General features: G+C 25.5%; 1 protein-coding gene across 20 annotated transcripts in view; it reads right to left on the reverse strand.

Moving 5' to 3' along the window:
* LOC147800818 (uncharacterized) overlaps positions 1 to 12,385 on the reverse strand; it is a 77,072-nt gene that overhangs the window by 46,968 nt on the left and 17,719 nt on the right. For all 20 annotated transcript variants that reach the window (XM_087156431.1, XM_087156429.1, XM_087156430.1 and 17 more), the window contains one exon: positions 238 to 355. In XM_087156431.1, the coding sequence (XP_087012557.1) occupies positions 238 to 355 (118 nt within the window). The remainder of the gene's footprint in view (positions 1 to 237; positions 356 to 12,385) is intronic.

Below are 12,385 nucleotides of genomic sequence, written 5' to 3' on the forward strand. Positions count from 1 at the left end.
AGTTAATGTAACATTACATTTTTACAAGAAACATGCTATAATTATCATTCTTGAAATTGCACTTATTCAAACTCAATTAAACTTGATATAAGCTTTTGTAAGTATAAATTCATGCCTAACAAGTAAGGTAACATAGAGGGCAAAAATACAAGTTTGTTTCATTTTTTTTAAAAATAAAAAATTTTAGCAATCTTGAAAAGATATTAAAATCAATTTTTATAAAAATATTGTTCTTACCACAGGTGGTACATTCTGTGGCACACCAACATAGTTTGACACAGGTGTATTTGGACTCCAGTTCACACCACCAGTTTCAGAACATATTTTTGGAGAACCCCACTGATGACCACCAGTTCTAAATTTTGAAATGAAATGACAATCTTTAAATATTTTTAATTATAATAACCAAAATATAAGTTTTGGTAAAAGAATTTGCAATTTAATTATCTCCATTAATTATAAATAATTTAATAAAATTTGTACAAAAATATATTTGACAAAATATATGCAAGCATTAAGCATAGAAGATTTGGGCATCAGAGGTCCACATAAAAAAAAAATTCTGAGAAATTAAAAAACTAATTTTTTTAATTAATTATTTTCTCACCACATTTAAAACAGTTTAAAAAATTTTTTAATTATTTAAAAAAAAAACTAAAGAAATACTTTTAATAAAAAAAAAATTAAAAAAAAGATTTCAGATCTAAAGAAAGTGGTCTAGTTTACACAAAGTACAGTGATTCTCTTTCAAATTAATACGTTTTCTAAATCTAAACTTAGGATATTTTTAGTTGATTATAGACACCTACACCGATAATTTTGCAGTCTTATTTCGAAAACAAAATAGAGGAAAAAGTTTTCATTAACAAATTTCAAATGCAAAATAAAATGGTTTAATATATGGACATAACATGTTACAAACATAACATTAGAAAACATAAAATATATTGTAAAACGAAAAAGTTGAAAATCATAAAATGTTACAAACTATTCCTCATTTTAAAAATTATCTATCATCAAACATATTATAATTTAAATTTTTATATATTTTTTTCAGCATCAAATATAAAATATTGCTAGATTTATAATGAAAAATATTTTCAGAATTCTATTTTGATTAGACTTTTAACATTTTTCAGGTTTGGCAACTTTTATGAGCGGGTGGTCACTCAAATTTTCCTTATTTTACCAGGTTTTCCAAGTAACTATCTTAAACTTCCAGGTCTGTGTTTCTTTTCTCTTATAAAGTGCAGGATGTGTACAAAAAAAGTGTCTATATTACAAAATATTTTATTTAAAAACTTATTTTTTTAACATAGCATCTTGAAAAAAATAATTTATTTTGACAATTTTGCAAGATTTTTTTTATTTGTTTTTTAATGTTTTGGTACAACATTAATTTTTAGGAAATTAAGACATGGAGAAAAATACGTTTAACTTGTAGAATATATTGTTTTTATTGAACACAATTTTTTTAATGTGTTACTTTAATTAGTTTTTGCTCAAAGTGTAACTAGAAAATGGAAAAAAAGAATGACCAATAAGACCTTGGATAGGTATTGTTTAACATATTTTCATTAAGCAAAAAGGAAAACCGTTTCAGGTGATTATATATTAATACATTTTTATAATTATAGTGGCTCCCGAAAGTCTTCGTTCACTTATAACTGTTATTGAAATAGGCAATAAAAATTCATTAATTCAAATGAATATTTCAGACAATAAGATGTATAATCTAACCTTAAGCAAAACTGCATGGAATATTTTAAAAACAAAGTAAAAGTTTATTTTTAAGATATCAATAATGAAATAGCAACAAAAATTAAATGTTTTCCGATTTCAGAATTAAAATTATCATCTGTTGCTTTAATTTTTTCATTTCATTATTTTTCATTTCATTTTTTATATATTTATTTGCAATTTAGTATCAAATTTGAGACAGCAAAATTATATTTTTTTAAAAATTAAAATTATATTTTAATTTTTGCTTCACTGTAATATTTTCTTTTATCTTTTAAAAACGCCTCATGGTCATAATAAAACAATAGTTGATTATTTGTCATCATAAGAGGTAAATCAGTAATGAATATTGTTAAATTAATATATTATGTCCTATTGCAATATGCGATAAAATGTGTAATATGCAATAAAATGCTAAAAAGAAGGACTTCATATCAGAGATTAAAATTATAAAATTTGTGGAAAAATTCATAAATTTACAATTGAGCGTTGAAACAGTTTCTGTAAAATTTTATAAAAAATATTCTGCTCGAATTTGTTCAGACAAAAAAAACTAGTTACATTTATTTACAAACTTATAAAAGCTATTCTAGATGTGAAAGGAAACTAATATATTACTAATTAGAATATTTACTAATAGGCAGGGATTTTTTTGAAAGTGTACAATGACTTTTGTGCGATAAAGTGATTGTTACTTTTTGATGATTGATTTCTTACAAATTAACTTTTGCTTTGTATTTAAAATATTCCATGCAGTCTTGATAAGAATAGAATATATTTTTTTATTATTAAATATCCATTCTGAAATATTCATTTTAATTAATGAATAGTCTTATTTCATTTAAAGTCATAAAGTGTACCAACACTTTTGTGAATCACTGGATTTACATTTCAATATAAAGCTGTACTGTAAACTGTATTTTATCTTAACAGTGCATTTTAAAAAATTAATTGATCATATTTTCTTAAAACCAATATCTCAAGTGAAATTTTTAAACAATGTTTTTTTTTTGAATTAGCATTATTATTTTAAGAGATTCAGTATCCAAAAATAAATGTCACAAATGTATAATTGTCTAACTTTTTGTTGTTTAATTTATAGAAGAAAAAAGATAAAATTCTTTAAATTTTATTCTTTTTTTTCTTAAATGAAATTAAAATATTTAAAGAATTCCAATCTAAACACATAGTTTTTTAGTTTAGTATAGTTAATTGTTTTTGTTTTAACAACTAGACTCTTGTACAGTGCAGAAGTAAAACACTAAGTTTCGTTTCCCTTCTTTGTACTAAACACATATGAATAAAAAAAATTATATTTTATGTTTATACATCATTTAATATGTTTCCTATATGTTCCTTAGTCATTGTCAGCTTTTTTAGGAAAAAAGAGGAATAGTTTTGAAACATCATCTCTGGAATGCAAGCAACATTTACGAACTTTTGATATTGTTATAACTATACAATTCGAATTTTTGAATCCAAAAACTAATATTTACCAACAAAACCGTAAAATTTGATATTAATATACAGTTAGTTCTAAACAAAAAACTTTTTTCAAAATAAAAATATACTATAAAAGGTTAAAATGAAATAGAAAAAATTAGCATTAATGCAAGAATTGTAACAATTTGTCGACAAACACTGCTGTTAGTGATGGGTGAAATGTTGTGATTGGTTGGTTTGCTGAGAAAAAATAATTTACAGATTTCTTTGAATGGGAGTTCAAAAGCTTTCAGAAAAAGAGTGCAATATAAAATCTATTATTATTAAATTATAACCAACTAATTTTTAGAGAATTTAATAAAGTTAAAGATACAAAAACATTTTGACTCATTTTGTCAAAATAGAAAAAATTACCACTCTCAATTGCAAACAAACTAGAATCATTGTGTGAACAAACCCACGGACAGAATTTAAAAACCGAAGGAAATATTCTAACCCCGTCTTCCACATCCACCATAATCTTTGCCTTTCCTAAATTGCACAGTCCCATAGTCTGCATAGAGATCAAAGGTTTCTACATTTGCTTAGCAACCATGGGAGAATTTTATGTTGTATTCTAGTTTAACAGGGTTATAATGGAGCAAATTTTGATGAAAGCAAAGTAAGTCGATGATATTTTAACTGTTTGGAAACACATTTCCGTCTAAAAAATGTGGGTATAATGGATGAAACAATTTAAATTAAGAAAATTAGCAAATAATTTAAATTAGTGAAATTAAAAAAATATAAAAGAAAAAATTTCCAGCTTTTCTTTAAAATTTCCAAGTTTTTATCCATATTTCCCTGATTTTTCCAGTATAAAAAAAATTCCCTGATAATTCCAGGTTTTCAAGGTTTTCCAGGTGGGTGGCCACCCTGTAAATCTCTGAAGGGGTAGGGAATTTTCTCCAGATCCCTGTACATTTGGTACAGCAATGCGACTAACCACAGGCCTCTCGATTCCACAGATTTTAATAGCACATATATCGCATGTACTTGGTGGTGTCGAGGATCGAGCATCGCCTCCGTCAAGGACTAGAATGGCCCTTAAAACCCCTATTAACCGGGAACTAAGTTTAAATGAAAAAATCTTGGTAAAAAAACATAGAAAAAAATTTGTCGCACTAATGTCAAAATATGAAAAAAGAAATATTTAATTTCTCTCTTCTTTTTTTGTTCTTAAAGGTGGGTTTGTTTTTTTAGGGTTTATGTATTAGCATTGCAAAATTTAGGTCTTAATTTCAATTTTTGAGGAACTTTCTCTTTTCCTTACTTAAATCCTTTTCTTTTTTATTTATATGATCTAAATAATTAAAAACAATTTATTTAACTTCATTAACTATTTAAAACCTTCCAAGCATTGTGTCCCTAGGTAAATTTTACTAAAATTCCCTGTTATGTAACATTATTGCCCGATATGAAAAAAAAAAAAGGCTATTCAATGCAAGAAAGCCAAAAACTGACAGTTCGGAAAAATAAACCGAACTAACGCTCTAACTATTTTTAAAAGTGCTTCAATTTCACATACACAAAAACTCACTCATAAATAATATTTTGCAAAGAAATAAAGAATTATCATTACTTGCTCTTATGAAAAAAATTATTTTTCTGACATTACAACAAAACTTACAATTATTATTTATATTTTATGCTATTTTATATTATTTTTTATATTTTATAAATTTATATTATTCTTTACTATGTATGATTTTTATAAATAACTTATTTATTGCAATTAAGATTTTATAATTAAACAATTTCAAGATTACAAATTTAAAGATTCAAAGCCAAATTTAATAAATTTGTAAAAATGTTGTTGTGGGTAAAAACGTCTTTTAATAACAACAAATATTTTAAAACTTCCCACACTAAATTTTATTACGAAAACTAATTATGAGAATTATCTTTTTACCTGTCTTTTGATATGTATATTTTTTTTTTCATTAATAAATATTATATACATTAAAGAATCAAGATTGATAAATTTTTCAAAATACTTTTATTCTATTTTTATAATTTATGAAGTTTTTGGAAGGAAAAAAAATTAAATCAGTATTTTAAAATAAAGTAAATGTCTCTTTCATGCAGTAAGAACGTGGAATTTAAAAGTAGACACATTTCTTAGTAATTATTTCGAAAAAACTTATACAGGGTAAGCGATAATTGCAAAGTAAGAAATTAATAAATAAATGTTAACATAGTCAAGCAAAAATAATCGTTTCTATTTCATGTTGATTGAAGTAGAAAATAATTATTATAATATTAAAATTATTTTTTATAAACTCGTATGGTGAGCGATAATTACAATATAAAAAAAATAGTGAATCAATTTTTACATAATAACAAAAAAATAAATTTTTTAATTCATGATCTTTGAATAATAATAATTATAAGTATTAGCATATTAGCATCCCACTCTAGAGTAGGATCGAACCTAGGACGCCGTACCCTTCAGGCGAACGCTGTAACCACTACACCACGACTCTTGTTCTAGACTGAGATAATTTAAATTTAAGTAATGTGTTTCTACGTTATGTTCGTTGCATGTCAAGTTGTAGCAAATTTTTACTTTATTCAGTATTTTGGAAAATTTCTTAATTTTCATCATAGTTTAGTTATATAAGAATTAAAACTCATATTTCCCTTGTCAATTACTGATAATGAGCCGACTCAATATTATCAACAAGCAAATATTTATAACCAGTTTAATGAAACAAAAATAATTATAAGTATTTAAAAATTTAATATGAATTGTAATGAAAATCTGCAATGTACAGTTTATTCGAATTCAAGAGAGACGTAAAAGATTATCTTTCGTGGGCTCTCACAGGTTCACCCTTTTTGTTTGAAACATTTTTAATATTCAATTTACGTTTATAATCCTAAAACATTTACGTAAATATAACTATGCAACAAAAGGTCAATTTTTCGTTAAAATAACAACTTTAAAAAACGGTCGAAAAATGGATAAAAAGTGCACGTTAAAAAACGGATTTTTAATACGTATTTTTTATTATATATGATTTTCATATAAGATTTTATTATGAAACAATTTCTAGATTATAAAATTCAAGATTCAAAACAAAATGTAATCAATTTTTTTCTGTGTAAAAACGTTTTTTAATAAGAACAATTATTTTAAAACTTCCTACACTAAATTTTATTACGGAAACTAATTGTGAGACTTCCTTATTATCTGTCTTTTGATACGTATGTTTTTTTTTTCCTTCAGTAATGAAGATATATACTACATTAAAGAAACAAGATTGATACATTTTTCAAAATACTTAAATTTTATTTTTGCTATTTATTGAAGTTTTTGTAAAAAAAAAAAAATTAAATCATTGATACCGTTAAAATAACGTCCTTTTAACGGATACGTTTTATAACGAATGAAGAACTTTTGAAAATCATCACGTGAAAGTAATGTAATTTTAACATATACGTTTTGACGAATAAAGAAATGGTGAAAATCATCACGTGAAATAAACGTAATTTTAACGTAAGCCCAAAACCTTATAACGGACGAACGGATTTTTGACGTTTATTTGCCCTTTCATGCTGAATGGGATTTATATATATATATGTACATATACGTTATGAAAAGTGGTTACTCAAATTCGCTGATAGTAATATCGTATTAAAAATATATTATTTTTTTTAAATCATGCAGAATTTTGTAGCAATAACCATTGAAAAGGCGATCGAGAAACAAAACAGACTTAGAATGGAATCTGAGCAAATTGAGTGCATTAAAAAGTGACGACTCAAATTTGCAATTCAAAATTTTTTAAATATTTTGCTTTTTTTTTGGGGGGGGGGACAAAAATTCATTGTGTTTAGAAGCCTGAGGGCTGCAGGTTGTCAAACTAAGTTTTGTTAAAAAAAAACATTGCTAGCAGTACAGAAAAGTTTCTAAACAGTCTCCTGTTCCAGAAAAATAGTTGCTTTTTTTAGCCTTTTCAGGCAAAAAGTTGCCATAGTTGTCTCAGACCGAAAATAGTTGCAAATAGTCGCATTTTAGTCTTCTTTTGCAACCCTGTCCACTGTTTGAAAACTACCCTATAATATTTATCGTAACGAATATATGAAAACAAATCAAAATAATTTAGTTAGCCAAGATAAATGCTAATTATAAAAATATCGTGCAACCAATATTTATCGTTTTCAAGCAATTATTAAATTTGGCACTGAGGAGATACAACTGTTTACAGTAAGAAATCATAAAATATTCGAGGGTCAAAATTTTTTGTTACAGGGTGCGTAGCCAGATTTTTCAACGAAAAATAAGCACCTTTTAAGCAATCAAATATTTTTAATCACATTCCAAAAACAAAAACACAATTAGGATCTGAGCAGTAATAAAAATTATTTTTTTTCTATCGTTTAAAGTTCTTAATTTATAAACATGAAGTCAATAAATTTGGAAACATTTTCAGAAACTTTACATAATGATGATGAAATAACTAGTTTCTGATAAATGCTGCATAGAAAATTGTGATTGAAAATTGTCATGCAAGCACTTTTTAAAAAACGCTACACACCTTGTGGTTGCTAAGTTTATGTTTTGATGTATGATCTCTGTTTCATAAATCTCATTTAAAATTATTTTCCACAACACCACATGTAAATGATTGAAAAGTTCATATGAAACAAAATTTTGTTACAATTCTCTTATAGCCGTAGCCTTGTAATTTTGAACCCATTACAGAAGACAAGGGATTGGGAGAAATTTGTCTTCGTGGAGGACTTTTTGATGGAGCAAACCCACATTTGCGTTACATGGAAAGGAAAACCACGAGAACATCCCACGGTTAGGCTGACTGCAAGGAGACTCTAACCCATGATCCGTCTACCACTGAGAATATTTCATCTCAGCACAGTGGTCGGTGCAAGCCGTATGATTGGTGAGCACCTCATTGGAAGGCGAACGCTTTATCCCCTGAGCCATCGTCCCTCTGCATTTACACATTGAAAAATTTATAACTAAAAGCATGCTGAATTTTGTAGCAATAACTGCGAAAAAAAGCAATCAAGAAACAACATAGAATTAATGGCATCAAAAAGTGATAACTCAAATGAGCAATTCTAACTTGTCGGTTTTTTTGTTCTTCAAAAAACAAAAATCATTGTATTTAAAAGCTGCAACGGGATGCAGGTTGTGAACCCATACTTTATATAAATCAGGGTGCAGAGCCAAATGCTTCAACAAGAAATAAGAACCTTTTAAGTACTTCTTAAGCACTAGGAACAATATTTTTAAGCAATATATATATTAACAAAATGCAAATTAATTTTCAAAGACTTTACATGATCATAATAAAACAACTAGTTTCTGACAAAGAACTCTTTTCTTGATTATATTAACCATTATAAAAGGATCAGGAGGTTTTTCAGTTTGATATCAGAGGGTGGAAAATGAAGCCTGAAATTGAGAATACAAAATGTAGCAGAGTTGCACATGAGAGTACAAGAATCTCACCAAACTCAGCCAGTAGACGGATATGCAGACTGGCAAGTATTTCACCAAACATGTTAAATGATTGGCGCTTTCATACACTATGGACTGCATAATTATTAGCTAAATTTAAGAAGCATTATTACAAGCTCGTAAAAATCATAAATTATGTACTTGAAATGAACAACAAATGTTAAATAACAGAGAAAACAAATGTTTAAAATTTATTCTCTCTTTTCCTGCCTCTCTAAAGCAAAAAGTATAAACAACAAACAAGTTAATAATTTTTTTGTAAATTCTAAGACATACAGAGAACGAATACATTGAAAAATATGTATACAATACTGTTAAAAATTCCATTCATTACTTTTAAAGCAAACTATGCGGGGGGGTTTTTTCTTTTTTTCATAATTTAAAAATAATTCCAGAACATTATGCTTTACATTTTACAAAGAACCATTTCTGTAACTTCATTATGCAATACATTATACATTTAAAATGCAGAAATATAACTGAAATAGTTATTTTCATAATAATTTTTTTATTAATCCCTTTGGTAATAGGCAAGCAATATTTTTTCAGTTTTTACTTTACTTAACTTTTATATTTAGTATGTAAAAGTAACATGTCGAATATAATAGAAAAATACTTATTTCTGGGCAAAATTAAGTTGTTTCACGGGGAAAGAAGAAGAAAAAATCTTTCTGGGCTGGTTCTTTTCTGAACCCTATAATATAGTATTATTTTTAGAAGCGGTATTATTTTGCGAGAAACAACAGTCTTCAGGAATATCAGTAAGTCATAACATTAAAATTGCAACAGTTAGATTCTCAGTTTATGATTGAGAAAATTTAATAAGGCACAACATGAAAAACATTCACAGAAAAGAAAATTAAAAGGGAACTTGAAACCAGGAATGAAAAGTTTTAACCACAGTGAAAGAAATAGGTTTCCTCTCACATATGAGGAAGAAACTTTTTTTTCAATAAAGAAATATCAAGCATGAATTTAAAACAAAACTTTAAGAAATCCATAACTATAATCTAGTTTAAACAATTGTATTATTTCCAAGTCATTTAATAAATCATTTTTAAGTAAGAGAAAAGTCAATATTTAAAAAGGTTAATTATAAAAAAAATTGCTAATTAGATAATTAATTTGCAGCCTATTACTGCAGCAGTATATAAAGTATGAATAAAAAAATAAAAAGAAAGAAAGAAAACAAAATAAATAAAAAATTATTTCTAAAAAAAGAACATTTAACAGTAAATATTTATTGGATCAATTCTTTTTGAAGCATTTTTGATCTTTTATGCTTTTTCACATAATTCAAGAAGTATATTAAAACATTAGCTACATTAGGTCTCTATAAGAGTAATTTGGGTACCGTTTATAACAGTGCCTATTAACACAAAACACATAGCAACTAATAATAACACCATTAAAAAATAATCACAGGCATCAATAATATTTTGTTTTATGCTCCACCCATGAAAAAGATAAGCATACTTTATTTTACGTTTTTTTTTCTTCAGATTTATTATACAGGTAAGTGTTAAAATTAAGCATCTTAAATTGGACACAATTAAAACAGTCTAAATTAAAAGAAAAACACTTATACCATAATATTGGTGGTTAAAACCCATTATGATTTTCGTAGTTCATTTAAACAAATTTAAGAATCCAAGTATTAAGTAAGTGAACTTGATATAGAACTTAAATAAAAGTTTGTTAAAAAAATTCTTTTTTTTTCTTACGGTAAATTTAGAAAGTAGTTGTTAATTTAAATTCATACAGCATTATAAGTTGAAGTAAAATTTTTTATGCTCTAAGGATAATAGAACTAGGCACTTATATTTGTTACAAAATTTTTATATTAATTAGTTTAAAAAATATTTATTACAAATTATTACCTAATAATTATTAAGACTGGAAATATAATTGAAATTTGTTCATTTACAAAATTGCCAAAACAAAGTAAAAACAAATGGTTTCAGATAATTTCAAAGTATTTAGATTAAAATTAAGCATTTTCTTGATTGAAACAATATTGTCATTAACTTTTCTCTCATCTAGTTTAAAAAGTATAAATTTTAATTATTTCGCAGCATTTGTACTGAAAATTTTATTCAGTTTGTACTTCTATTCAAAATATTAGGGCCATGTTACCATAAATATTATTTAATTAAAGTGTATTTTATCTTGTTGAAGATACAATTTCATATTACAGAATTCACTGTAACAGATTTATCTGAAAACAAATTTTCTGTTACCAAATACACAAAGCCAAATGTTGAACAGACACAGATTTACAATTACTGATGCTTTATAAAAAATCATTATAGAAAAAGTTATTGCAATTATAAATTTGAAATAAAATAAATAAAACTAGTATGATCACGAATGACCATCTAGCCTTGAAATGTTTACATAATTTTGTTTGATTTTATGATAAAAAATATCCCTGTCAGTAAAAAAAAATTACTTATTTGATTCTTTCTCTACATGCAAAAGTTTCCAAAATACACTAAATTCTTTTTTATCATAAACACTTTTTATTTTACACATACACTAAATTCTTTTTTATCATAAACACTTTTTATTTTACACATCTCTCCAACATCGTTATTTATAAATCATGAATAATTCACAGAACTTTAAATTTAACACTAAACATACCATTACCGGTAAAATGACCATTTAAGAATTTTTGCATCGAAAATGTGCTTATCATTTTTTAACATTTGACTTCATGACTTTTTCTAACAATTATATATAGTTAATATTATATTTTTCTTTTGGTATTTTGTTTGTTTCGAATAATACTTGTCATATACCTAATTCTACCACAGCCAGTCATTTGACCGGGAGAACAATTTATTGCTTTATAAGGTTATCGGATCAGAAATTACGATGTAATGCGCGTTCAATGTATTGCGTTCGGTGAGTTGCATATTTCTACTAAGACTGTTGCATATTAGTTCAATCAGAATAACTGTGAATTCAAATTTCAAGAAAGTACCTAAAATTTTAGATTTTGACATTTTTGTGAAAGAAAAAGTGGCAAAAACTGTTTTCGTAAGTAGCTTATATTTTATTTTGATAGCTATATTTCATTTCGAACTAATTGTTAGTTTTTACAAAGAAAAATGTCAAAACAATCAAGACAGCACAAGTTCTTAGAAGAAATAATATTAATTATAAGAATTATAATTATAAGAATAATAATAAGAATTATAGAAATAATAATAATTACAAGAAATATGTCTGTGGAAAATGTACAATGGAAACACTTTGTATATGTAAAAAATGAGTTTAATAATGAATTAAAAAATTTTATTCTTCGTGTTTGTAATACATAAAAATTGCCAATATACAATTTTATTTAATCATAATAAAGTTTTTTTTAGTTTATTTCTTTCCTAACATCCATATTTTATACATTCAATTAAGAAACATACAGTCATTTGACCGGCTATGGTAGAAATAGGTATAAATTAAGGGATAGTATGCTTAGAGTTAATGAACTTATTCTGCAAAATTAAATGATGTAATACCAGTTTTACTCATAAAATTATGGAATATAAAACTTAAATTTACTATTTATATAGGATCATTAAATTTAATAGAATAAAGTTTTTGAACGATTAAAACATTGCTCTAATATCCAATAAGAATATATCTGAGATATCCAGATAAAACATA

Source organism: Parasteatoda tepidariorum, unplaced genomic scaffold (assembly GCF_982258835.1).
Source record: "Parasteatoda tepidariorum strain Cologne lab strain unplaced genomic scaffold, Ptep-v5.0 scaffold_58, whole genome shotgun sequence".
In the NCBI taxonomy this organism is placed as follows: domain Eukaryota; kingdom Metazoa; phylum Arthropoda; class Arachnida; order Araneae; family Theridiidae; genus Parasteatoda; species Parasteatoda tepidariorum.